A 27812-nucleotide genomic window follows, 5' to 3' on the forward strand; every position below is an offset into this window, starting at 1 on the left:
GACTTGGTCTCAACCAGCTCTTATTTTGAAGGACAGTTTGGTTTACAGAGACTCCATGATTCTTTTTATTTGTTTTGTTTATTTATTCTGGATATTTAAAAAGTCTCCAGTTCCAGTGTTAAATGTTTATAAGAATGTAAAGTTTATTGATCTGTAGGAATGTGTTATAATACATAATAAACAATATTATCGTTTATCATGATAACTTCTGGGACTTCATGATTAGTCATCATGGACATGTCAGCTGCAACATGTGAGAAAATTCAAGCAGCATGGATACTTTTGCATAAAACCGTAGATCGGTGTGTCCGGTGCCGAGCAGAACCTGGACGGGTCGTCAGTAACTGCAGGGAAATGATTCCGTCTCTGTTGATGATCCTCCTTCTCTTTCTCAGCTAACTCCGGTCCCAGAGGAGAGTCGGGTTCTGTGAGAACGTACTCCTGCTAAAGATAAGCACACCAGGTGAGAACCTCCTCCTGAAGCAGCGCAAACACCTGGTTATAGAAAAATAATTCTGTTTTTTCAGATGAATTAGGATTATTTTGCACCACTGAATCCAAAAATGACATCCACTTTTCACTATCAGGGCAGGTTTTTATTAATCCGTTAATATTTCTCATCCAAAAAAGGTTTTAGGAGGAAAAAAAATGGTTTTCTTAATTAAATGTTATAAACTTGGATTTCTGTAAATTGAGTGATAAACACTTTTAAGGGCTAGTCCATGTAAATTGAAGGTCTTCATTGTGGAATATTCTCTGCCTCTTTTCTGTCCTGATGGAGTCACTCTTCACTCATCGATCAGATTCTCAGGAAACTGATCCAGATGTGAGAACAGGTCCTGCATTTTGATGCTGATGTTGCTCCATAGCTCAGAAAGTTGACCTGATTGAGCAAAACCAATGTGATTGTTGGATTCAGCTCATCAAAGTGACTCTAAAACAGCTGGAAAACCTCAGGATGTTTCTTGGCTGTTGACCAGAGTAATAACACTTGTTTCTTTTTTTTTTCTCTTCTTCTTTAGAACCCACTTCTACTCCAACCTAAAGAAACCCCCCCACATTTTTTAAGAAAAAAATACCGAAGAGCAAAAGCAAAAACGGACGACCGACATCGTGTCCCGAAATAATCAAAGACAGTGTGTGAATGATTTCTGAAAAGATGACGAAATAACGAGCGAATGTCCATTTACCCATCAGTTTCTCCCTCTTTCTCTCTCTCTCTCTCTCTTTTTCTATCTCTTCCTCTCCATAGTAGTGGCATGATGATGATGATGTTTGAATCTGTAGAAAGTGGTCTGTAGAAAGTGACCATCGCCTGTCGTGAATTCATCTTCTTTTTCTGAGCGTGAGACGGCAATATTGACACAACGAATTTACGATTTAAGAAATGCATTCCTGTTCAGATCGAGTGAAACGGTCGATATATTTTCAGATGATCTGAGTCTGAAAGGAGAAAACACTCCGGCGGATAACTGACGTGTGTGTGTGTGCGTGTGTGTGTGTGTGTGTGCGCGTGTTCTGAAGCCATAGAGGAACTGAGATGCACAAATGTGAACAGGACCAATGACGAGAGAGTTGGGAAAAGTGCTTTATGAGAAACTCCTGATCCAACCAGGACTTAAAAAATAAACAAACAGTTTAGATAGGGAGCATTTGTGTTAATATGCATGCCAAAATCTGTCATTTCAGAGTGAACTTCATGATATCAGTCATCTAAAGATGTGGACGCTCGGGTCAGGACTTTGTAAAACGTGTGTGTTTTATTTTTATCATTTTTATGATAACTGCTATTGTATGTATGTATGTACAGTTCGTATGTGTGTGTATTAAACCGTACGTTCATTTCATACTCAGTTTTAAGGCTGACTGTAATTTCATTTTGCGGTTGATGAAAAGGAAATATGTTTTAAACTATGGACATTTAAGATATGCTACTTGTATGTGTACATTTTGGAGAAGAAAAAAAAACACATTGTGTTATGATTTAATTTCATATTACTGGAGAGTAGTGACATAATATGATGACAATAATGAAAATGATTGTAAAAGCTGTAATTAAAAAAACAAACCTGTAATGTGCAGATTGGAGTTTTTGATGTCTTGAACCGACAGCAGCACTGAGATCTATGAAAACTGGGCAAAAATCAAATATCGATTTGATCTGAGAAGGAAAACTGATCTGATAGAAATACATCACATCCGTCTGCTTGTGACAAATACAGATGTAATATGATTTGTAACTGAATTATTGAAGTTTAATAGACATTAGCTACAAAATTACTATTTTTCTGACTATAAGTCGCTATTTTTTCCCCACACTTTGAACCATGCGGCTTACAGCCTGGTGCGGCTTTTCTGTGGATTTTTCTTCAACCACCAGGGGGCTCTTTAGCAGGAAGTGAATCATTGGAAGTCAAAATTGAAAATCAAAGAAGACAACGCTAATTTTCCTTTAGAACAAGCGCATGCTAGCAGCAGGCACGACGGAGAAATGTTTTCAAACTCATACCCCCCATCATGGAAACCACACAAAGAAGTTCAAATGATGCAGCTTTTAAATTGAAGGTTATCGATCTGGCAGTACAGATCGAGAGCCGCTGTACGTAAACTCAGCGCGAACGAATCCATGGTTCTGCGTTGGAGACGGAGATACCAGCGGCTTATAGCCTGGTGCTGCTTATATATGTACGTTTCCTGTTTTTATTTTTAAACTTTGTAGATGCGTCTAATAGTGAGGTGCGCTCTATAGTCCGGAAAATAAGGTAATTCAAAAATAATTCAAGCTTAAACTTCAGACGACCTGCACATAATAAATCCTTGTTTGAATTTGCATCTAGACCAGCTCTTCCAGCTGATGACGAAAAGATGCATCTGGTGTTTTTCTTGCTGAAAAGTACATTTTGTTTCATTTTTTCCCAGCAGGAAACGATGCACGCCAACGTCCTGTTGCCCTATTTCTGTTGAGATAAACATGGATTCTCATCCAGTCATGTTTGAATACACATGGGATGAACATGTTACAGATTTTCAGTTAAGTACGGTGGAGGATCTATGATGCTGTGGGAGTTTTTTCTCTTTCAAAACAACCTGGGAACTGTGTTAGAATCCTGCCATGATAAAAACCCAGTTATCTCTGGTTAAGAGCTAAATATGGTTTATTATTGTAGGTTTTTAAAGGTTTGTGTGACATTAGTGTCTTTTCTGCAACAGCAGCTGGACAGAAAGGAGGCAGCAAATTGATTCCTGATCAGATGGATCAGGAATCAAACAGCATTGAGGACTGGAGACTCCACACATGGTGCAGCTGCACTAACACATTATTTTGATTTCTAAATCAGAGGAAAACTGGTGGCGTCAATTCTCTAATTTCAACTCATTTCTAGAAAGATTTGGTCGGCCAATTTGCATAATAAAAATATATTGCGGTACTTTGATTACATTGACATCAGGAATAGTTCAAAGTTCTGCAAAGACAGGGACTGGAGAGCAGAAAACCAGTGAGATTATACTGGGGGAGGGGAGACAACAGGCAGAAACTGGTACAGAAACCTGAACCAGACCCCAAAAAACTACAAATTTAAGTAAAAATACCCAACAACAACGTAAGACAAATAACTTCAAATGCACAAATAATAGGAAATGAAAACAAGGTGAAGACGAAGGACTGAACCAGTGAAATGGCATCAACAACTGAATACAGCAAAACCTTTTCTAACAATAAACCCAGAAGAAACTAGACCCAACAAACCAGCACCATGTGGAGGGATTTAAAAGCTCAGCATCTGGTCTGCCTGTAATTCCCTGCATTGTGACAAAAAGCACTCACATTTTGGCAGCGTTCAAGGAAGTTCAGAAGTTTCTGTGAAAACATTATTCCCATCATCCTACTTCAACTTTAAATGTTTGTCTGCAGTTATTTAACCACAACTTAAGGTTGTTTTTGGATCCAAACGACCTTTTGGATCCAAAAAGGTCAGAGATAGATGTGGCTGATGGGAGGGAAGTTAAAACACCTCCAGACTGCAGCGGCGGTCAAACAGTTAATTTATCTTCCAATGGAACTAGAACTTTTTCATCAATATAAAGAAATTATTTACTTAAAACAAGTGCACATGTCTCGCTGAAAAGTTTATTTGTAAGTTAGTTTGTCTTATTTCAACGTTACTGAGATATTTGCACTAAAAACTAGATAAAAAAAAAACTTGGTAGGATTTAGTGTTTTTGCAGTGAAGCAGCCGAAGTCACCTGATGTGGCTAAACATCCAGGAAGAAGCCAAATGATTTAGTTGGTTTAGTGCAATCTGCTGACATTGGATTCATAAAGGAACCATTTTCTAAACTGATTAACTTTATGCTCACAAACGACACCAGGAGTCACCATGGCGATCTAGCGGTTTACTTCCTGTTCCGAGTTTTCATCAGCACCCAGGGCATTTATACGTCCTAAATTCACATTCCTCAGTTTTGGCTGGTTTATTCGAAACAAAGATTCAAGTTGTTTCAAAAAGTGACTTTTATGAGTGAGAAAAACAAACGGCGTCGTCTTCACCTCAGAGCTCATCTGGTGTCCTGTGCAGATCAGCTTTACAGCAAAATGCACATTCTGTCCTTGTTTTGTGAAGCCACACATCTACTTCATGTATTTTTGTTGCAAATTATTTTTTCTGAGAATAAAACAGTCCATTTGGTGAGGGATTTCTTGAAAATGTAATCACGGATATATTACTTCATCGTCCATATATGGTAGTGCCTTCCTGTTTAATGGGCACGACTCCAAAGGCTCTTTGGGTTGCAGAAAACTGCTTTGTAAGTTTCTACGTTAGTTGCTTGAAAATATAAATCAATACACTGTAAAACATCAGAAGGTGAAAATGAAAGCACCTGCTTTAAGTCAACAAAACATTGTTTTGTTTTTAACTCAGAAATTAAAGTTTATAAAGTTGATTAACAAGAAACAAACTTAATAAACTTTGTGTTAATGAACTTAAAAACACTGTTTTTAAGTTTGTTAATCTTGACTTGTGAGTTTTAACTTAATGCTGCAATTTAAACCAAATAATTAAATCACAATATGCAAGAAAAACAAACTGTCCTCACCCAGTTAAAGAGCCACATTTATCTGTTAATTTACTCACAATATCAAGTTATAACGACTTATTTTACTTTAGAATAATTTAATTCAAACTGCAGGAACCAAATTTCTGATCTGATGATGAATTTTATGAAACATCTGAATGAATTCAGCTCAGAAACATTTAGTGTGATCAGGACAAGAGTCAGATCAACGTAACGCACTTCCATCTCAGGAGACAGAAACACGCCGCTAAGCATTCTGGGAAATAGTTCCCACTCCTGACTTTTTCTTCTTTCAGTTTTTAAAGTGTTAACCTAAATACTCCAGTTTATTCAACTCTTAATAAAAAGTTAACACAACTTACCATCTTTCACAAACTCACTAAATTTGACTTAAAGAGTAAAAGATGGCAGACACAACTGAATTCAGCTCAGATGTTTTACAGTGTAAAAAGCCTGGCAGTGATTCATCTTTCATATATTTTCAGATTTCTTTCTTTCTCTAAAATGTGACAATAGATTACCTTTGCATTGCAAACATCACTTGTCACAGTATCTGGAGTCAGTCTGGAGTTTACAGTCTGACGTTGAGCGTCTCTGTCCGCACAGCTGCCGTCCTGTAAACACTTCCTCTGCTTGGAAATCAGTTTCAACCCACTCCCTCCTTCTCTTTCTCTCTCAAACACTCATACATCAAACAGAATAAACACCATAAAGTCCAAAACACGGCCGACGTCACTTCCTGGCAGAATCACTCGCCACATTTTGCTGCGGCTCGTGACGCAGGGAGACGTGTCAGCGCTGCATCTTCCTTCTCAGGTTTGGAAATGTGTTTATTTTCCGAGCGGAGGACTGCAGGGGAAGGCACGCGAGGTTACAGTAAATGTTGTGAACGTGACAAAAAGGATCTTCATCACTGGTGTGAGTTAGAGCCGCTGCCGCTGCGTTGCTGTGTGTTGAGGTAATATGCAGATAAACACTGACTGCTGCAGCGCTGGAATGTGGAAAAACATTTAATTTCCAGACTTTTTTGATGTTTCTTTTTTAAATAATCTTGTTAAAATGCAACAGAATCGATTTGTAAGAAGTGTTTAAACCACATTATGGGAACGCTGGTCCATTATGGGAACTGGTTTCCAGTTTGAGCAGCTTAACGTCTGACTCACACACTCTTGTGAAGTTGGACCTCCTTCTCCTAACTCCTTTATAAAAGCACCAAACTTCCTTTAATCCAGAAGCCGCTCACACAGAGTCAAGAATTTCATATTTATTTTGACTAGCTATTTATTGTTATTTATTTTGTATTTATTTTATTTAACATTCCCTTTTATACCTTTGTCGAAATGTTTTTGTTTCCAGATAAGCGCCCTTCCTGCCCGTTCCTCTTCCTTTTCTTAATCCTCTCTCTTCCCTTTTCGTGGTCGTTTTACGTCCCAGAATCCAACCCGATCTTTGCCTTCAGGAATCAGCTCAGAGAGGTGCGTCTCTACACAGGTACGTACAGAACTTCAGTTTCATTCAGTGCAGGAAGGAGAATCTGGAATTTAATAAAAAAGGAACGGAGATTTATTTTCAAACATGTTGCTGATGGAAAGATGAATTTCAGTTCAGGGTGTGAATCTGGACAGTGAGATAAAACCACTTAAATCTCTTTCTGCTCCTTTTCACTCAGGATTTCTTTCATCTGTGACAAACTGTTCATATAATTTAAGTGAATTATATAAAAAATGAAAGAGTTTATTCATTTTAATTGTGCTGATTTCTTTCTGCTGCAGACAATCACAGACGCGGGTTGTATGTGGAGATGCATCTGGATGGGAGGGTGACTGGAAGTGATGCTCAGAGTCCTTATAGTGAGTAACTGAGGGATTAAAACATAAACTACATGCAAAAACACATGCAAATACAGAAACCAGCACATTTTTTCATCTCACTTTGATAATTTTCCTTCAAATTTGATCTTTGAATACATTTATTTAATTTAAAAAATAATTGTTTTCAACAAAATAGTGCAAATGTAACTGGAATTAAATATTTGCTGAACTAATGCTTCACGTTTTAGAGCTTATCAGATTGTTTAATTCAGGAATCCAAGACTTTCTGGTTCTTCTACACTGTAAAAAACAACATTTTACAAAGTATTTTGGTCGAGTTTCAAGTGAAAATAACTTATTACATTTGAAATAAAACTAAACTACTTTTTCAAGAAAGTTTTCATCAAGTCTTGGAAGCTTGTTTTAAATCAATTTTTGAATATTGATAAAAAAAGTGCAGACTTTTTCACTCATAAAAATACATTTTTCCAAAATTATAAGTTTAAAAAAAATCTTCCAGAGTGGAGCTAGAACTTTTTAAGATCAATATTTATGAATTGTTGACTTAAAACAAGCTTCTATTTCTTGTTGAATAGTTACATTTAGGTTAGTTTAGTCTTATTTTAAGTGTACTTAGATGTTTGCACTAGAAACTAGACAAACTCTTGGTAAGATGACGTGTTTTTGCAGTGTATGACACAACAGAGGCTCCTTTCTCTTGGTCACTCTTGAAAATGGGAAAATATGATTAAAGTACATAAAAACTGGAAGAGGACTTGAGAATTGAGAATATAATAAAAGTTGAAGAAAAGCTGAAAAAACAGCATTTTCAGAAGTTGAACTGATAACATGAGAGCCTGAAAACTGAACCTGTTTGTTTGTCCAGGTGTGTTGCAGATAAAGTCCGTTAAACCGGGTCATGTGGTCATCAAGGGACAGACGTCATCCATGTTTCTCTGCATGGACGACTCCGGGAATCTAAGAGGACAGGTACGATGGAGGAGAGTTCAAGAACATCTAACTTTTGACTCTTTGTTCTTATTTTTCTCTTCTGGTGTTGAAAGTTTTAACGGTTTCCGCTCCTTTCAGACAGCCTATGACGAGGCCGACTGCTCCTTCAGGGAACTGCTGCTGGCTGACGGATACACCCGTTTCCTGAGCTCACAACACGGCGTCCCTCTATCGCTGGCATCCAGAAACTCTCCGGATCGACACTCGGTTCCTTTCACAAGATTTTTACCTCTCAGGAATACTTTAATGGTTTCGGAAGAATCAACAAAAACTCAGCGGGACTTCAACCTGGACTCGGATGACCTTTTCGGGATGGGTCAGAACGCGGTGGTCAGTCCTCAGCTGTTCGTGGACTAAAATACAGAACCACAAAGAAACCAGAACTGTTTGGGTTTTAAAACTCTGATACATGATTGTCTTCTAATTTATTATTATTGTTGGTTTTTTTAGGATTCTTAAATGTAATGAATACTGAACTAAGTTATTTATTTATTTTGGTGTCTTATTTAAAGCTTATTGGAATTTTTATTCATTCTGGGAATTGCTCAGATCTTTTGAGAAAATATGAATAAATTCTGGAGTTGTTTTTGTGCAATTCCACGTTTTTCTTTTTGGTGTTTCCAATGCAGAGCAGTCGGTGCTCACTAACTTCCTGTGCAAACGTGGACAAATGCCAGTGTAGGAGCAGGGCGCCCTCTAGTGGAAGAAACTAATAATGAGCGCAAAAGTTTGATTTTTTATTTTTATTTTTGCTCATTTCTGTCTGATTTGTGATTCAGGAAAGAGAAAAAAAATCTTAACGAGACATTTTCTAAATTAAATTGTAATCTATGAGTTTGTTAAAAATAAAATTAAATAAAATCTGATTTAAATCTCTGGACATCTTGAGTTATTTTCATGTTTACTTTTTTTTTTTTAACAGTAATCGCAGACATGCATACCTCCTTTTTTCTACATTATTTAAAGTGACAGAGAGTTTTAGCCTGTTTTGTTATTACTTTTACCATGAAGGTATGTATATATTGTCTTTTGTTGTATATGGTTATACTACTGCAACTGCAACTCCCTCTAAGAGGCCATTTTTAAAAAGCAAAAAAATTAATAAATAAAAGATAAATAACATTTATATTTACAATTAAATATATATAGCTGGTCTGTCAGCATAATAATTATCACCAACATGGTGATTTTGTTGAAAACAATCCTCTCTCATCATGTTTTCCTTTACGAATAAATGAAGCCTACTCAAATTAAAACTTAGATTTTTCTATTTTTGTGGGGGGGCACTGCAAAAAAGATTCATTTACTTTACATGGCTTCATAATTAGTTGAACATGTTGACATTAACGTGTTGTAATTTTCCTATTAGCTCAAAAATTGCTCTTTGTGATGCATACAAACTCATAATTACTTCAAAAAATTTATATATTTTGTTATATTATAGGTAGCCATTTTATTGGCAGTAATTTCATGACAAAAACAAAAATAGTGAAGTGAGTCTTACACGCTTCCCACGTAAAAGAAAAGAAGAGCACAATGAGAAAGAGCCGAAGAAATGAACCACATCCACCAGCAGGTGGCGGTAATGCTGCTTAATGGTTTTTGCCCACCGCCAATAAAACTCAAGAAGAGTCGTAAAAACACAACTTCCTAAGTATTTCTGCTCTCAGTATTTCTCTCTAAAAAACTTTAAATCATGAGCAAAATTGATAAAAAGAGCCGTAACCTCGGAAGCTTAAACCAAATGACATGCAGACATTTTCTAGCCACAAAGCGCGGAATTAACCCCCCCGGCTAACGAACGAAAGACGAAGGGAGAAACAGAGAGAAAGCTCTTTTAAACAACAAAACTATTACCATAGTGTCGAATGTGAAATCACGGACCGACACCGGGCCAAAAACCAGACCCTTAACAGATGTTACCGGACCGGACAGAGCACATGAACTTACCGGATCACACAGTCCGACCAGAAATACGTGGCTTTCATTGTTTCAGTTATGAAGCAGAAGTTAGCAGCAGCTTCTTCTGGTAAGTTTTTTCCTCTTACTTCGTTTGGTCCTCCTCGTCTTCATTGCTCCTTGTGATTTCTACATTGCCATCGATTTTTGGCTGGTTAGCTAGCACTACGGGACCTAGCATGTAATTTACCCAGAATGCATCGCAGCGTAAACAACATGGCGATGTCCGTGTTTCACCATATGACAACATTTTATTTAAATGTATAAAAACTAAACAGCCTACACTATTGTACTATATTGTTTTTGCTGCACAGTGGCGCAGTTGGTAGAGCTGTTGCCTTGCAGCAAGAAGGTTCTGGGTTCAATTCCCAGCCCCGATCTTTCTGCATGGAGTCTCCATGTTCTCCCTGTGCATGCGTGGGTTTTCTCCGGGTACTCCGGTTTCCTCCCACAGTCCAAAAACATGACTGTCAGGTTAATTGGTCTATCTAAATTGCCCCTAGGTGTGAGTGTGTGTGTGCATGGTTGTGTGTCCTGTGTGTCTCTGTGTTGCCCTGTGACAGACTGGTGACCTGTCCAGGGTGACCCCACCTCTCGCCCGAAACGTTAGCTGGAGATGCACCAGCAACCCTCCCGACCCCACTAAGGGACAAGGGTGCAAGAAAATGGATGGATGGATGTTTTTGTATCTAATTTCACACTGTTGTCAGAGCTCAAAAACAAATAAAGTTAGTCACTCTGCTGCTACCAGACAAATCTAAATTATCTTTGGAAAACTAAAACAAAAATGTCTTGTTGATATCATAGATCTACTGGTATGATCAAATTAACATAACATCTTTAGAAGTTAGCATTTCTTTCAATGCCTTTAAAAATGCGTTGCTGTAATGTGGGAAATCACGCTGACGTCATGTTTTCGTCACTTCCTCGTCTTTTGTAAGCAGAGATCTGGACTTTATCCACCAAAAAGCCCCATTTCGTCGATTCGGACTTTACTGGTTGTTAAATGGACAAGCTGAAGCCAATCACTGGAGTGGTTTATTGTAGCAGCATTGCCTTAGTCTGCATATCTTCTGTTAGTCTCCACTGTGATGTAGTGGAAAATCTGAAGAGTTTTATTGAGACAGGAACATTACTAGAACATTATCGGATGACAACTATTTGGCAGTTAGCAAGACTTCTCTCAGCAACTCAAACATGAAACACGAGGTCTGACATGGCAGCCTAAAGACTTCTTTTTTTCATTTTTATTTTATCATAAAATAAAAAAATACAAGTATCACTTGGTGAATATTATATTTGTCAACCCATTTAATTTCTACCCATTTATTTTTACTGCCTACAGATGAAAGTAGCTTTCAGGAAAATGAGTAAAATAGCATCCATGACAAAAACACTGAGCAATAAAGCATAAATTAAGGGTATTACTGCCATTGCATAACAAAGAGAGCATGTAATTAAAACAACAGACAAACGCGGCCTTTGTATACTTTTCACAAAAGAGTGTTGAGAATGTGAATTTGGATCAGGACAGATCCCAGTCTTTCTTCGGAGGCAGCTTTACTGCCGTTTGGCTGAGTTCTGTTGTGACGTAGCAATCATCTGTCTCGCTTGCACTGCAACCTTTAAGGCAAAAATAACTAAGACGTCATAGTTTCAAGGCACATATTTTCTGAAAGTCATTTTCATCCCAAGCTGGAAGCATTGCAACATGTTAGCAGCAGGAGTTATTTTTATACCGTTACCCTGAGAATAGAAAGCTGTTGGTAGTTTGAGCTGTTCTGTGAAAAAGGCTTATCTTCAGGTATATTTAGCTGACTTGTGTTGCTGAAAAGGACAATTAAGCGAGGAAGTGGAACCAATACAACATTTTTAGGAGGTATATAACCTTGATTGTCTTACTCAAGGTGAGAATTTAAAAGTGTCCCTTTGGAGTTCCTCCAATTTTTTTCACTTGTGTTGTAAGGATTAGCTTATTTACTTACACTTCCTGTCTTTGAATACGGGGGCTAAGAATCCCGGCTCTCTCTAAACTTGTGTAACTAGTGGTTCTCTCAGATACATGTTACCTCCTGTGTACTCTGCCATCTGGCCAGTACATAGTCCGCCAAGTAAAGTCCCGTTGAGAGGGTTGCAGATTCCTTCAGTGGGATAAAATTCTGGATCTTGATACCTATCCCCGTCCTCAGTCTCCTCTCCTTCAGGCTGCTCATCCTCCCACAGGGATGTCTGCACATGATTGTACTCAGTTTGATTTTCACATTCGGTCTCTCGGTGGTAGAAGTAGCTGAAGTTGGACACAATGACGGGCACAGGCAGAGAGATGGTCAGAACACCAGCAATGGCGCACATGGAGCCAACCATTTTACCCCAAACGGTCGCAGGGTACATGTCACCGTATCCCACTGTGGTCATTGTGACAACTGCCCACCAAAAGCCATGCGGTATGCTGACAAAATCCGTGGTGTGGTGGTCAGCTTCCGCAAAGTAGACGGCGCTGGAGAAGATGATGACCCCAATAAACAGGAAGAAGATGAGCAGGCCGAGCTCACGCATGCTGGCCCGTAGCGTCTGACCGAGGATCTGAAGGCCCTTGGAATGCCGAGACAGCTTGAAGATTCTGAAGACCCTCACCAACCGGATGACTCTGATGATGGCCAAGGATGTGGTCGGAGACGAGTCATCGTCTTTGGCCAGCTCTGTTCCCAGGGTGACAAAATAAGGAAGGATGGCGCTGAAATCAATGATGTTCATGACATCCTTAAAGAAGTGGATCTTGCTGGGAGCGCTTGAAAATCGCATGATGAGCTCAAAGGAAAACCAGCATATGCACAAAGTTTCCACCATGAAGAAGGGGTCGCTGAAAATGCTTGGAGGAGGAGGCATGTTCTCTGAAGAGTTCCTACCATGGGAGTGATACTCCTAAAGAGGAACAGGGAGGAAATACAGCAAAAGTTTGAAACTAAACAAGTGCACAATAACAAAACATAAATTATATTAATTGGTATTAAATTCTAAACACTAAAATGTATAAAGAGTGTATAATGGAGTGTTTTCATTTTATGTCATCAAACTTGGTGGCCATTTTGGTAGTGTATAAAAACGAAAACAAGCTAAGTCCAATGTTACCAAGTAAGGTAAAAATAACATACTCCTGTAGTTGAAATTGTTCTGATCATGAAAAACATTTACTGTATAAAAAGTATCAACAATTAATAATCAAGTAGAAGAATGTCAGAAGCTGTTGGGGAAGAGAAGATGTACATAGCTAATTAAGCTATATTAAAACTTTCAGCAGTAAAAAGGACAGGGGTCAGTGATGGGTGGATATTGTGTCAGGTCGGCCCTCTGACCTAGTTATGTGTTCATTGATAAGATTGAATTGCTTGAACCTTTTTAAATGCATATGTCTCTTGTGTGTTGTGAGCCCTGCTGGGTCAATCTGTTTTGTTTTTTTTGCACAGTAGCACCAGCTGTTTTCCTCCTTCAGTTATGGAAACATTTTCAATTCAGGAGCAGGGAAACTTTCTCATTATAATGTGATTTATAATTCATCAAAACCAAAATATGTTCTCATTGGTTTGCTCCTCTTGATACTTGTTAGCCAGTATGGTGCTTTTATGGCCAAAAACATGTTTAAAATATTTAAAACAATATATCAGAAGTTTGTTTAAAACTGCTTTACTGATCACCATGAGTGTCTCCAACATGGCCGCAATGTGTAACTTTTGGAGCTCGATGACATCAGTGAAGACGCAGTTAGGAATGTTTATGCTAAGCTAGGCTAACTAATAACAGGCTTTCAGGTTCCATTGTTAGCCTAAAGCATAGACTACTCAATAAATACACATCTATCATCAAAAATATTCACAGTTCATATACAAATTTCTAATAAGCTACGCTGATATTTACTGCTATTGCCCTTTAAGGCAGCATGCGAAACGTCTTTTACATTTTGCACTTTCTGAACTCTTCCTCAGACCACCTGTTGTTCCATCTGTCAAGTCATTTATCATCATATTTCTGCGCAGGACGATATGACACTGGGAACATGTCCAGTCAGAAGTACGGTGATAAACGACCTGAATATAGAACAATATGCTTTGTATGTTATAATGACATGTGTGTCACATATACATACATATATATATATATAGGTTGAGAGAAGCTTAAATCAAGAGGGAGTATTGATGGTGACTTTCAGTAGCAGGTTGGTGACAGTGTTTATTACTAACGCTGGATATCTGCAGTATGTGTTGATCCGCTCCATGGGTTCTCCTAATGCTAAATATAACCCCTTTAAGATCTCTAAGGAGAAACATGAGTGTCTTCCTCATCCATCTACACCTTCCCATCTCCCCGTTTAACACTGCTGGTGAACAGTGGGCGTTCTGACTTGGACAGGAGAAAGTTACAGTAGTTTCCTGACAGCAACGCCAGCCTGGCGCAGCACAACACTGCTGGAGGAATGTGTTAACACGACCCAGTGTATCCTGCTCATCCTGCAGGACCTTTGAATCATTGGTTCCAAGCCATCGGCGAGCTTTGGCTCTCACCCTTGCTCATGTGTACGGTCATTTGTGACCTTTCATTAACACACCTAACCGTCCCTTCGCTCCGTCTGTGTTCTAGTTCCCAAGTGACACTCGGTGTACCCTTCCTGAATCCATATCAGATTTAACAGCCGGCTAAAATAATCACACCCTAAGCTTCCTGCAGTATTTCTCTGGTCTGCTTCCAGGGATATTGGCCAAAAGCTTCCCGTGCCAGTATTTTTCCTTCAAACACACTCTGGCGCTCTCCAGGAGAGTGTTTACCTGAACACCTGCCTCACACGGCATCATGTTTCCTTTGACCCAAATAGTTAAGCATATTCCATTTAAAAACTCTGTACCCTGGTGATTTGATATGAAGGCTGTAAAATGTGCAACATTTGGCTGTGAAAGTTTATTTGGCTCAGACGCCACTGCTATAAATATTAAAACCTGGACGTGTTGATAAGTAAGTCCTTTAGGAATTAGCCAAACAGAGAATTTCCTAGAAAATACTCCTGGTGCTACCAGCAACCGTTTGGAGGCAGATGTGGCGCAAAATCGTATCGCTTCAAATGTGGTTCTGGCAAATAAAAACAAAAATGAAAAGAGTAAATTTGTTTTAACGTAAATTACTAAACCTATAGGGTTATGGTTGGCAGAATTAAGGAGGATATACTAAACTATTCTAATGTTTAGATAAAGAAGCAGCTTTTTGTAAGTCTGGTTCTCTTGACTTTTTCTTTAGGTACAAAGAGAAGCCGTCAGCGGCGGGACGTATCGTTCTCCACCCACTGTGAAAACCAATGATTTAAAATAGGTCATAATCTTCTCATATTTTACTGTAAAAAATAGATAATGTCTACCAGCAGGAGGTAAAAGTTTAGACTGAGAGACTCAAAATCCGTCATATTTCAGAGGATCAGAGTCAGAAACAATAGTGTGTAAAATAAAATGTGACCCTTGCTATGACTAGATAACTGGATATTTTCTTTGAATGTAATATAGGCTGTATTATGGTTTCTTTTGCTCCTTTTTTAAATTTAATTTCATTCCTCTGCATTGTGTTTTGGTTCCATTTAATTCCTCTTAGCAAACCATGTACATAAACTAAGATATTTCAGGTTATTTCCTAACATATTTAGATATTTATTGAGATGAATTGTCCGAAATGATACAATCTTATTTATAATGTAATTGCATTATACTTATTTTATCTTTAAACTTGATCAGATTCCAATTAATTTTTAAACAATGTCCCTGAATGACCTCACATGCAAAACGGTAAGAAGGAAAAATGTCAGTGTGTCACGTACTAAATGGAAATCTGGATGGCGAAGTTACCTGAAGCCAAAAAATAATAATAATAAAATATATTTTTATTAGATCTAAATGTAGGAGGTTCCTTCTCTTCAGAGTATTTCTCAATCATTTGAGTTTCTTATTCTTTCCCGTCCTGAATGTTTAACCCATGTTAACTTCATTACTTAGAATGGATCAATTTTGTTCCACCTAAATCTAGAAATATACCAAAACCAAGAGAGTTTTCCTGTATTCTAATTAGTGGTGCAGTTTTTCTGGTCAGCTGCTGATTACAAGTCTTTAAAAAGCCTGACCTGCTGATTTGGATTTCGGCCGATTCCAGTTTTGTTTTTGTTTTTTTTCCTGAAATGTTGCTAAATATAGCAAGAAAATTGCTGAGTTGGAAACGACGGCAAACATGCAGACATGACCTGGTGGGTCGGTCACTGCAGAGCAGAAGAGGACAGAGGCTGCTGAGGCTGCTGAGGTTGATGAGGTCGGTGGATCAGATCGGATTCATGTACCAGAACTATCCGATCACCAATCTCCCAAAATGAAGGAGATTGGTGCTGATAAATCTGTGCACCTCCAGCACTAATCTTTTTCCGACACATGGTGTCCTGCATGCTTTAGGTGTTTCACTGAGTAACTGCAATCCCATCGACTGCAAAAGTACTCAAATTGGAATTACGAAAATAAATTGGCTTAATGAAAACACTCCCATATATTATACAGTCATAACATATTGGCAATTTTAACAAAACCGTAAAACAAAACGTGTTTTTCTAATCAGTTTCTGCAGCAACTGAAGGCATGCTAGCAATGCTAACTAGGCAGCGCAGACATTTAATCAGCTGCGCAGGACAGGGGAAGCAGTTTGGTGTGTGTGTGATAAGAATCTTTAATTTTAATTGTGCTGTCTTTTAATAATTAGGCCTGTCACAATAACACATTTTGCTGGACGATAAATTAGAAGTTATTGCGATAAACGATAATATTGTTGTTTTCAGCCCATTTTTAAGTGGTATAACAGTAATGGCAAAATAATAATTCAAGAAAACTTTCTCAAAGATCAGTAAACTTTAAATTCTAACGAACATTTAACACTGGAACTGGAAGACATTTTAAATCTACAAAATAAATAAAACAACAAACAAAAATCATTTTAAAGTCTTTGTAAACAAAATTGTCCTTCAAAATAAGAGCTGGTTGAGACCAAAGCACCAAACTGAAAACTTTTATCATCCAGTTTTTGGGAGAAAGAGATAAAATAGAGATAAATGATAAATCACACCAATGGAAATGAGTTTGTTTTAATTTATCATGTGATTAATTCAGGTATTGCTTATTGTGACAGGCCTCGGTCCAACCAATGACTGGGTTTGCAGATTAGCCTGTGGTTAGAAAACCTCTGCACAAAACAGCGTTTGCCGTGTTTTTAACATGTGGCGTTGTTTAATGCGCTGTGCTTGATGGAGTAAATGTGACTGAGTGGACCTGAGCTGGACCCATGCAGGACAGTGGGACCCTGAGCAGCAGGGAAAGGTCCCACTGGGGCAGAACATTATGTTCCCAACCTCTTTCTTGAAGTCAGGCAGCGTCTCCAGGCAGAAGATGAGAATGGACAGCACTATCACCATCACACTGATGATGGCGATAATTCGGGCCCCAGACGAGGACTCGGGGTGCTCAAACAACATCCAAATTTTTCTCTGGATCTCGTTGGACGGCAGGGGCCGCTCTTCCTCTTTAGGGAAACCCTCGTCCTCCTTGAAGCGGTTCACGATGTCCTCTCCGAGCTCGTAAAACATCAGCTCGTCCATGAAGATGTCCAGGGGGATGTTGGCGGGCCTGCGGAGCCGCCCCCCGGACTGGTAGAAGTACAGGATGGCATCGAAGCAGGCGCGGTTACGGTCCAGGAAGAGCTCGTTCCGAAGCGGGTCAAAGTACCGGGCTCTCCGCCTGGGATCCCCGAGCATGGAGTTGGGGAACTGGGCTAAGGTGCGAAGCTGGGTTTCGTAGCGCATTCCTGAGACGTTGATGGCCAGCCGCTCACTCAGAGCCCAGCCGCTCCGCCACAGAGCCCCCGAACGCCGCCGCTCTTTCTTCTTCTCGTTCTCATCCCCTTTGTTCTCCTTCTCTCCCTTCTCCTCGGTGTTGAGCTGGTTCTTCAGATGTTTGTCCTTTTCCGTGTTCCCCTCGTTCCCTCTGTCTCCTTCTTCGAATGCCTCTGGATCTCCACTATCCATCCCTCGGAGAGATCAGATGAACCTCCCACCTGAGACTTTGTAGAACCACTGGACCTGAAGGTGGACGCTGTCTAAAACCAGAGGGATGAGTCCATCAACGGGAGTTACAGATGGCAGTGTTAGATACTGGACCTGATAAGTTTTATTGCACTTAACTCATTTTCCTTAGTTTTAAAGAAATACGGCAAGCAAAAGTGCATTCACTGCAAAAACACAAAATCTTGCCAAGTATTTTTGGTTTAGTTTCTAATGCGAATATATTGGTGCATTTTAAATAAGACAAAACTTACAAGAAACTTTTCAGCAAGATATAGGAGCTTGTTTTAGATCAATAAGTCCTTAATATTGAAGAAGTACTTGTTCCACTGGCAGATTATTTCACGTATAACAAGACCTGGTGGAACGAGTACATTTTCATAAATTTTAAGGAATTATTGACTTGAAACAAGCTCTTATATCTTGCTGAAAAGTTACTTGTAAGATAGTGTTGTGTTATTTCAAGCGTAATGAGATACTGCACTAGAAATGAAAAACAGTTTGTAAGCTGTAGTGTGTCTGTAGTGTTCAGACGTAGTGTGAGAAGAAAGTCTACTCACTATTTGGAAAGCGAGCTGCTGAAAGACACTAACTGGAGGAAGAGGATTCACATTGTTCGCCTCCTGCTGCTCACCAGGTAGTCCGTCTTTTCGCCTGTCATTATGTGTGTCACACAAACACAATCCTTCCTTTGGCTGTCGGCTCCGGCCGGCGATGTGATCCGCTGTGCCCGGCCAGACTCAGCCTGGTCACAACCTCTGCCTCCAGTTGTTTGTTGAAGGAACATCCAGGATCGCGCCCTGTCCCTCTGTGGACGAAATGTTTTAGGAGCGCTGTCGTGTTGAAATTGGATCCCCGGCAGACCCTTCCACCTCCTCCCTGTCCTGTCCCCTCCACTTCAGCCATGAGGCACGACAACCTTCAACCTCCCTATCGAATGACAACACGCCTGAGCCCAGCATGGGGCTTTTGACTGACAGGAGGCCCCGACCCCATTTCATTACTGCCGAGGCTTTTGATTTAAAACCTTGTTAATCATTTTTAATAAGCCATTTGATTTAAAGGTGTTTTATATTTCAGTTTAGTGTGGTGAGGCAATGATTTTAAGATGACTTTGATATTCACTTTGTTCACTAAGGTTGTTCTGGCAACCAAAGCACAAGTTAAAAATAATTTTAACATCTCAGAATTATTACTATAATTAAATTATATATCTGTAAAATATTTTGGAGATTTGTACACATTTGTCTTTGGACTCAAATTTGGACTTTTGTGGTTTTATTTGGGACTTAACTCTAGACTCAGCAAAAAGCCCAGTGTTAATTTAACTCTGAAGAGTGTGGACTATATAAACACTGAAAAAGTGTTAATATAAACTCTGTGGGAGTTAACAACATAATTCCCAGTGTTGATTTAACTCCCACAGAGTTGATATTAACACTTTTTCAGTGTTTATATAGTCCACACTCTTCAGAGTTAAATTAACACTGGGCTTTTTGCTGTGTGGAGAGTTGAGTGACTTGCTTGTGACTTCTTGTCACCTCTGGTAAGTTTATTATCATGGTTCAGAAATACTTCCTCAACTACATTTATTGCATTCTCTTCAAAAATATTTAGATTAAAAAAAAAAAACACAAATTAACTTAATCTTGTTTTGCTTGATAAAGAAAATCAGGTTTATTTACAGAAATCTCCCAATGATGTAATTAACATAAGTATAAATGATTTAATTAAAAAGATATTTATGTATGTATTTAGTCTATACTTTTTCTTTTAAGAGAAAGCAAAAATGAGTGAGTCTTATTTTAATTATGGTAGCCTGCTACCATTTTCAATTTCCATTGCTGATTTGTCTTTGATGGTAAATGAAAGTGGAAACCTTAAGACACATCAAATAAAACGATAATTATCCATCTTGTTTTTCCAGAAATGTTTTAAATAGTGTAAATTAAGAAAAAATAAATCAATTAAATCGATTTGGAAAATGTGGTTGCATGTACTCTACCAAGCAGTACCGTGATACACCACCAGAGGGCGGTAATGTTTTGTAACAGAGGCTGCTGTATGTTGGCGACATTTCCTCACAGCTGCCTTCATTCATAGCAAACAAACCCTTGTGCTTTTTCTGGTCGTCTAATATAGTGTGTTTGGCTGTGCTTAATGTGAACTAAAAGATGAAGGCAACAAACTAATCCTATGAAATTATTGAATGAAATGCGTCAAATACAGGTTTTACTGTGCTGCGGCTTTGCAGAGCAATCATTTTACCCTGTGATGCTCCTGACATGACTACACACACATAGAAATTAGAAAAATTACGTTTTAATGTGTGTTTTTTTCTTTTTTTACAAATTAAAATATGTATATCAGGGTCAGAGTTGGGGCTACATGGTTTCTGCTAATTATTTGCAAAGAAAATCACCTATTTGTAATCTTTTTCTGGTTTCCACTGTGCATATTAATTCATCTGGAGGCATATTTAGTGTTTTGAAGTAATAAATTTGTCAGTTATAGAATTTTTTTAAAAGATATAATCTCAAGTGTTGGAGGACTTCAGCTGTTCGTGGGTGGCATTGTGACCTTTAACCCCAATGAATACCAGGAGTCCACTGTATAGCTGATGGATGGTCAGAGTTGATCTGATGCTGGACGGAAACCTTAGGAACTGCAAAACATGTGAAACCGATGGGAGCAGCTTCATGTGTTACAACGGCCAAGTCAAAGTCCAGACCTGAATCCAGCTAAGAGTCTATTTTGTGTTTTAAAAAAAGCTCTTTTCTGCCTGAGCATTTTTTTTAAAGAAGAATAAGAAAAATAGTCTCTGGATATGCTAATCTGGTAAAGGAGACTGAACACAAGTTTGTGGTTTAATGTGACACAGTGTCAAATACCTCAGGTTGTATTAACACTTTTGGAAGGCTCTTTACTTTCATAAACCGGTGTTTGTCAATATTAAAGATTCCTTAGAAAACAAATGTTCAAATTGAGCAATTTAGTTTTTAATGTAAAAGAAAAAAGGGCATTAGATTACCTCGCTGATTCAAAATATCCTGACCCTGTTCCAGATCGCCCCAGATTTAAAGATCACCTGCTATGGGGGAATTTTCCTGCCATAATTCAAGAGCACACATTTTCAGTCTGAAAGCAGGACTTCATGTCTTTCTTCTTGAAACTGCTCGGATCAGATCTCCACCTGCAAACCTCTCTGCTCGCTTACGAATAATTTTCTGCTAGTGCTTGGAACAGAAAAGCACTGTCGCCTGGCAACCTCTCAGCCAATAGAATGCAAGTGTTACACTGGGTGCGTTTGTTTCCTTCTAGTCGGTGTGCCTGTATGGCTACTATCGATTGTAGCAGGAGTTTGTTCACCCAACCAAAGAAAATGGATCCACAGAACCAACTGTGTTGCACCTTAGTCACGACATGCTACCTGTCTGTCTCTCTATGATGGATAGGTTTATAGATATGTTTGCTGTCAGTGGTTATATGTAATGATGTATAGACAACCTTTAACAAAAAATGTATATATCTATGAACCTGTCCATCATAGATGGATAGAATCGACAGTATCCACACAGGCGCACCCACTAGAAGGAAACAAACGTACCCAGCATAGCACTTCCATTCTATTCGCTGAGAGGTTGCTAGGCGACGGTAGGTTTTTGCTCCAAGCGCTAGCAGAAAATGTTTGGCAAGTGAGTGGAGATTTGAGAAAGCAAAGTGAATATTTGACAGAGCAGAAGTTTTCAGTTCAAGCATTACATGTTTTGAGAAGAAAGACATGAAGCCCTGCTTTCAAACTTAAATGCGTGCTCTCAAATTATGGCAAAAAAAAATTCCCCCCCACAACCTCCATGTTGATATTTAGCAAGCTCCTGGAAACGTCCTCAAACTTTCAGTCGCATCTAACATGTCACTGTTGCCTTGAAAGACTTTGGATTTTCTTCACCTCCTCATTTCAGCTCTGATTACATCAGTCAGTGCTTAGTGGTCTCCCTGCTGCTGTCAGGCTGATGAACACAGCTAACTGTGACAGTCACTTCACCACTTCATATCCTACTCGGTCACAACGCATGAGGGCTTCTTTTTGCTTCCAGCTACTCAACTTAAACAAACCGACACACAGCTGAGATTACTCTTCCGTTTATTTTAGGTTGATCTCAGTGATTTTTAAGCAATTTCAATGTCTCTGGAAAAAGCATCTCGTGACTGTTGTTCAGTTATTCATTCAAGCTGCAATGCAGGTTGGTTCACATTAGATCGCATTGACATTCATACATTTTAAGTCTCAATAGTAGAAATATGTTCAATTATGACGCTTTATTGATATGTTTCTATTTTTTTTCTCTTCAAAATATAAAAAGATAGATCATGAACATTCCATTGAAATATACTTTATACAGTTCTTGATGAGTTGTTCTTCGTGTCCCAACATTTCAAAAATGAAATCCGGCATAAGTCACAACCTGACGCTCCAGTGGCCACCTCTTCTCCCCATTCAGGCTCCATTTAAGACCACAGTACAATGGACCAGTACCTAAGTCTGTTTTACACAATAATAGCATGTAAAATGAATCTTTGGGATGCTTATGTGAATGCAGTAAATCAGATGTTTATAAAGAGGTTAGACTTGTTAGATTTTCTAATTAAAATAACATTTCATATATTAGAAAACTTTATATAGTGATATAATTTGCTCTGAAACAACTGTAATATTTTCAATTTGTAAAATACTTTTTTTTTTTAAGATATATGTGATTGCTATGTAACTCTATGGAAAGCCATAAAGCCACTAAATAGGTGGCTGAAAACGTCTAAACTGATGACGGCACACCTGTGTCTCGGGGAGCTTACAGTAAGTGTCGATCAGTGGCATTCATGGTGTGGATTGCATACAGTGTCCTCAAACAAAAAGAGACACAATGAAAACATTTTAAAAATGAACAAACAGGTGAGTAAAACCAAACAGGATGCTGCTGAGGAGGTTTTTGTCCAAAGACCGCGTGGCGCCTTCAGGACAAATCAGAGTAACACGCCGACACAAAGCATTTCTGTCCTTTTGGTTGTATGAGGTGACTGCTTTTTTCTTTTACATTTTCCAACACATAGAAAACCTTTAAAAAATAAAACAGACTTAGCACAATCAACATTGTAACTCATCCTGTTAACCAAATCTAAATCAAATGGCAGTATTATGCATCAGGGGAAAAATAAGACATCTTTTTCAGCCTGCCGCTGGCAGACAGCTGCAACGTGGAGAACAAAGATATGGCGAACTTAACAATGAAAAACAGTGGCATGAAAATAAAAACTGCCTGGCCATCTAAAGTAAAAATTACAACTTACAAACAACTGGGTGAATCACAAAGTTTTTTTTGTGTGTTTTTGCCGGTGTGCACGCCACCTCTGAAAAATCTCCGTGGCCATCCAAGCTCTGAGAACTTTCCAGAATGAAAACTGTGTGTTTTGCAAATAGAGAAAGTTGTAGACCCTGTTAAACCTGCGCAGACTCAACAGAACTGTTGAACGCTCTCTGTCGTCTACATCACGCTGAAATGAACGGGGAATGGGTGGAGGACCGTTCAGCTGCCTGAGCTAAACCCCGGACCAGCGGGGCCTGAAACTCACTGGGAAAACCAAACCAAAGAAGAAGTTCTCGAAGACCCCTCTACACTCAGGTTCCCTTTGTCACCGTTTCATTTTCACCATCAGTCTCCCCCAGGTGGACCACTTCTTACCCTTTCTTTATCACTTTCTGACATCATTTTGGAAGCTCTGGGTCTCTTTGATTGGTGCTTGCATGACTGCGTTGTGATACGATGAACTAGCCAGTGGGATGACAAGAACTCGACCGTGTGGTCATGACAGATGCTAAGACCTGACCTTTTAAGAAAAAATGAAGACAAGCTACCTCTACACACTCATGCCGACACTGTGAGTGTGAGTAGTTCTCAGTTGCCTCTCCAAGGAAGACTTTGCTGCTCTACAACACGGCACAGTGTTTATAAAGTTATCCGGACTGGAATCATGACGGGAACAATGACAGAAGGCTGGAGGGAAATGGCAAGACTCTGTTCCCCCTTGAGAGATTATCAAGTCATAATGCATGCTGTTTTTTTGTATTGTTTTTTTTATTTTTAATTTTTTAACACATCACTGTGAGGTGTTCACATTATTATTTTTCTATATATTAGAATTTATTATGTTAAAAGAAAATAGCAAAACACCTACATCCACACACACCATCAGCACACCTGAGTCCCTAAAGCCCACGCTCTGAATCTGGAATGGCAGTTTATTCCATGCAAACTTAAAAATCTCTCCCAACTCCTCGCCATATTGCATCTTTTTTATTTATCTTATTGGTCTTCCTGTTCTCCTGCTATCCCTGCGAACGAGGCATCCAAGACTCAGGAATCCCTTCAACGCCGAAGCTTTGAAGATGACTCAAAGGACTCGGTTTTTATCAGCTACAGTCGCGACAACTCTTGCGTTATTGCCAAAGAAAACTAGCAAACTATGAGTACTAATCAAGCTTTCGGAACATGGAGAGCTGCTGTTTCAGTACGGGTTCTGCTTTTGCTACGGAAGATGTGCAAACAAGTCAAGGAGGAAACATGGACTTTGTGACTGACGACAACTACAGCACTTTGCTCAGATGCTACGGGCAAAGTTGGTCAATTGAATGTTTAGAAAGTGTGCTGCTCAACGCGTTACAAAATAAAAACCATGGCAGAGGTCATCAACACTGGAATGAAGAGTGTAGGGCAGTAGTAGCAGAGAGATTTCATCAAACAAAACATAGTTCAGGGTGTACTTTGCAAACATACATGTTTCAATATTCACATTTTTTTTACTTCTCAAAAGAAAATATAGCTCTTCTCTTTAATTATAATCTTTTTTAAAACATTAATTGCATATAACATTTTTTAAATTTATTTTATATACTTTTTTGTATCTCTAGCACCCTTGTCTTCAACTAAGGGCTTGCAGAAAAGACAGTCATGCAAAGTAGTCATGCTGGTAAACAAAGTTACAAAAATGCATTTTTTTCCCCATTATTCTTATTGTCCATCATTTTTCTTTTCCATGTCTGAATGGGCAAGAGTCAGTCATTGCTAAAGGTCTTTCTAGAGACCTTTTTTCGTCCCCAACACCTGTGGGTTAAATTATGTTGCCCACCCCAGCATGAAGGAATACTTCTTTTCCTGCATCCTTTCCACCGACTATTTTTCTTCTCTTGTATGAGACCTTTTTTTTCCCGGACTCTTCCCGGACAGGACCCCATCTCCAAAGACATGGAGCATCGTAGATTTGTTTATCAAAATATAGATTTGTTCTCTTTGTACACGTCCACGCTTGCTCTTACTCTTGGTTCGTTTCTCTGAATATATCCTTTGGGCCTAGCAGGACTCCCTCTTTCCCCCATGAACTTCATCGTGACATTGTGTTGCCAGTGAAGCACTTGTTGGCAGCAAGAGGGACAAGAGAGGCAGGGCAGTATGCATCAGAGGAGTCTTGGCGCCTAATCGGCAGTGTGTGGGAAATATTCACCAGATTGGTCCCGTTCAAAATAATGCAGAACTGTTTGCATTTTTTTGTAATTTAGGCAGGATAGGCCGATATTCCACCAGGGTTTGACTCCATGAGTCAGTCTGTTTACTAATCAAGTCTCCGTCGCCCAGACGGGGACGTTTCCAACGTGTGCAGTGAGGCACGGGAAGCTACTGGCAGTCAAAGGACTAAGAGACGATGGTTAGCATGAGAGGGAGTAGAAGCCTCACCCTATATTTAAGATCTCTACTAATCTACTATACATTACAGAGGGTCATTCAGCAAATGCATGCTAAAGGACCTTTGGTCCCCAACATAGATTTTCGTGCAAGCCCACATCAGTACATGAGAGATAAAGATAAGTCTTTTTCCACTATTTAGTGATGAAGACTGTTTAGGGCGAGTACAAAATGACTGGTTTCAGATAATGCTACATGTGCTTCGATTGTTCTGCTTCAGTTAGTGCTGTTTGGTGAGCAGGGCAGTACTTCAGTCTAATAGAAGTAAATGGAAGACTATACAAGTGCTAAACTTTAACAAGGGGCTATCAGGAGGTGCCGTTAAAGACTGTGCATTTTTATATTTGTGCATCTCTTTTTTAAATTAATTGTTGTATTGAATAAGACCAATCCTTTGTCTCTCATGTGCTCCCTCAATGACTCTCTTCTTCTTTTTCTTCTTCACTGGAAAGGAATACAGGAGTGACATCTAGAAGATCCCTTGAATGCATAATTTTCTCTCTCATTGAACTGTGGATGGATGGATTGGTTTTTAAGTCAAGGTATTTCCCAACCAACAGATGCTACAGTGTGTTAGCAGAGATGCTACATTGTTCGTTTGAGTCCAGGTGAAAGACGAGTGCTTGACCGGGAAACTTGCTCAGTAGTTCGGCACTGCAGGCGGCGCCGATTTGGTCAATAAGCAGGATGGCGCTCATAACACTGTCAGAGAGATGTCGTCTGGAATGTGTCATCAGGAGTCCTGTTTTCTCCAAAAGTGTGTCAGTGCAATGCTCAGTCCGCTTGAAGGACAAGGGAAGGGGGCACAGGAAGAAGAACTGGGTGGGTGGGAGGGGGTTCAGGTGAACTGTTGTCAAAAAAGGTGTGGTTGGCGATCCAAGAGGCTGCTTTGGTACCAATGTGAGGAGCAGACCGTGTGATACATATTTATATATTTTTTTTAAATTCATGATTACCCTCTGGTCTCTCTCGTCACCTCAAAGATCTCCTTTCAACTGTCCGTCCGTGACAAGCCTGTCGCTTATGTGGCTCCCGCCGCAATTTGTTTACCAGTTACTGACTCCTCATAACAGAGAAGGCGAATGCTAGAAACTTAACACTGCAAAGAGAGAAACAGAAAGCCGTTAGTGTCGCGTTCACCGCCGCGAACCTCCAAATAATCATGTTCAGTCACGCTTCATATTTGGTTAGCTGAGGTTTCTCAAATGCACATTTAAAAAAAAACGACTAATCAGGTTCTGACATTATGAACAAATGTAAAGTAATCAGGAGTTACCATTACCTGTCAACTGCAGTTTAACTGTGTCAGAATGAAGTGAGCAAATTGAAATAAAAGGCTTCAACAACACACAACAAACACTTAAATCTGCTGGAATGGTTGGTTTGTCTTAAATCATGAAATGGAAACATTACAAAAACATGGAAAACTGACTTTTCTCAAACTGAACAGCATTAGAGAGCTCAGCATGTGACTTGGTGCAGATTGACCTGCATGTGTTTGCAAAACTGCTGTTCAGAAACATCCAGAAATTGTTTCACTTTTCAAAGAAAAAGTAAACATTTAGTAAAATACAACAGCAAATTTAGCGCCAGTCATTTTGTACCTTAGCATTTATGGCGAGTTTGACGTCTTCAGGCTCTAAATTGTGGCTTTAATTGGTGCTAAACATCTAATTTACAGAGAGGAACCGGTGCAAATGGTAATGCTAAGACACAAAATGATAAATTAAAAACATTTCTGAAGGATTTTCATTTATGGAACCAAGGAAAATGAATGTTGAGTTACATTAAACCCATTGATAGCAGACATCATCCATTACTGCAGCTGCTTTTTAACTTCTTCTGTGTGCTCTTCATTTCTCCACAGGACGAGGCGTGGAGTGGAGAGACGTCACCAGAGTTCATTAAGCCTCCAACAGGCCAGCAAAAAAATAAACAGGTTGGAAAAACATCAGGTTTTCAATAATCACGTTACAATCAATACAACGTTTGCATTAAAAATACCAACCGTAAATGGTTTAAAACAGAATTTTAATGAAAAAT

At 39.1% G+C, this 27812-nt stretch overlaps 4 protein-coding genes and 1 long non-coding RNA gene across 13 annotated transcripts in view; 2 read left to right on the plus strand and 3 right to left on the minus strand.

The window, feature by feature from the left end:
* Positions 1–2081, plus strand: part of LOC103481232 (liprin-alpha-3-like) — a 38311-nt gene extending 36230 nt beyond the window's left edge. For all 5 annotated transcript variants that reach the window (XM_008436582.3, XM_017310760.2, XM_017310759.2 and 2 more), the window contains 2 exons: positions 396–463; positions 1023–2081. In XM_008436582.3, coding sequence (XP_008434804.2) covers positions 396–448 — 53 coding nt within the window. In that variant the 3' untranslated portion in view covers positions 449–463; positions 1023–2081. The remainder of the gene's footprint in view (positions 1–395; positions 464–1022) is intronic.
* A 4335-nt stretch (positions 2082–6416) lies between these two features.
* fgf21 (fibroblast growth factor 21) lies at positions 6417–8778 on the plus strand. Its single transcript, XM_017310766.2, has 4 exons — positions 6417–6567; positions 6849–6926; positions 7774–7877; positions 7977–8778. The coding sequence occupies exons 1-4, from the start codon at positions 6417–6419 to the stop codon at positions 8253–8255; spliced, it is 612 nt and encodes a 203-aa protein (XP_017166255.1). The 3' UTR covers positions 8256–8778.
* LOC108167269 (uncharacterized) lies at positions 6474–10756 on the minus strand. The gene is made up of 3 exons (XR_001777624.2): positions 9849–10756; positions 7758–7865; positions 6474–6610 (listed from the first exon to the last, which is right to left on the minus strand). It is a non-coding gene; the product is annotated as an uncharacterized LOC108167269 (long non-coding RNA).
* Positions 10757–11086: 330 nt separating this feature from the next.
* On the minus strand, positions 11087–19244 carry LOC103481228 (potassium voltage-gated channel subfamily A member 1-like). Of its 4 annotated transcripts, none has more exons than XM_081601082.1 (3): positions 18611–19244; positions 17269–18007; positions 11087–12779 (listed from the first exon to the last, which is right to left on the minus strand). In XM_081601082.1, the coding sequence occupies exons 2-3, from the start codon at positions 17938–17940 to the stop codon at positions 11886–11888; spliced, it is 1566 nt and encodes a 521-aa protein (XP_081457208.1). In that variant the 5' UTR covers positions 17941–18007; positions 18611–19244; the 3' UTR covers positions 11087–11885. The 4 variants fall into 4 exon arrangements, with proteins under 4 accessions (XP_081457208.1, XP_008434794.1, XP_081457207.1 ...); XM_008436572.3 differs by having other exon boundaries at positions 17269–18011; XM_081601081.1 differs by having other exon boundaries at positions 18537–19244.
* Positions 19245–22103: 2859 nt separating this feature from the next.
* Positions 22104–27812, minus strand: part of LOC103481227 (voltage-gated potassium channel KCNC1-like) — a 76998-nt gene continuing 71289 nt past the window's right edge. For both annotated transcript variants that reach the window (XM_008436570.3, XM_008436566.3), the window contains one exon: positions 22104–26868. Coding sequence is in view for 1 of the 2 variants with exons in the window: in XM_008436566.3 (XP_008434788.1) it covers positions 26855–26868 (14 nt within the window). In the remaining variant the exon portion in view is untranslated. The remainder of the gene's footprint in view (positions 26869–27812) is intronic.

The sequence above is a fragment of the Poecilia reticulata genome, chromosome 19 (genome assembly GCF_904066995.2).
Source record: "Poecilia reticulata chromosome 19, P_reticulata-male-v2, whole genome shotgun sequence".
NCBI classification, from domain to species: domain Eukaryota; kingdom Metazoa; phylum Chordata; class Actinopteri; order Cyprinodontiformes; family Poeciliidae; genus Poecilia; species Poecilia reticulata.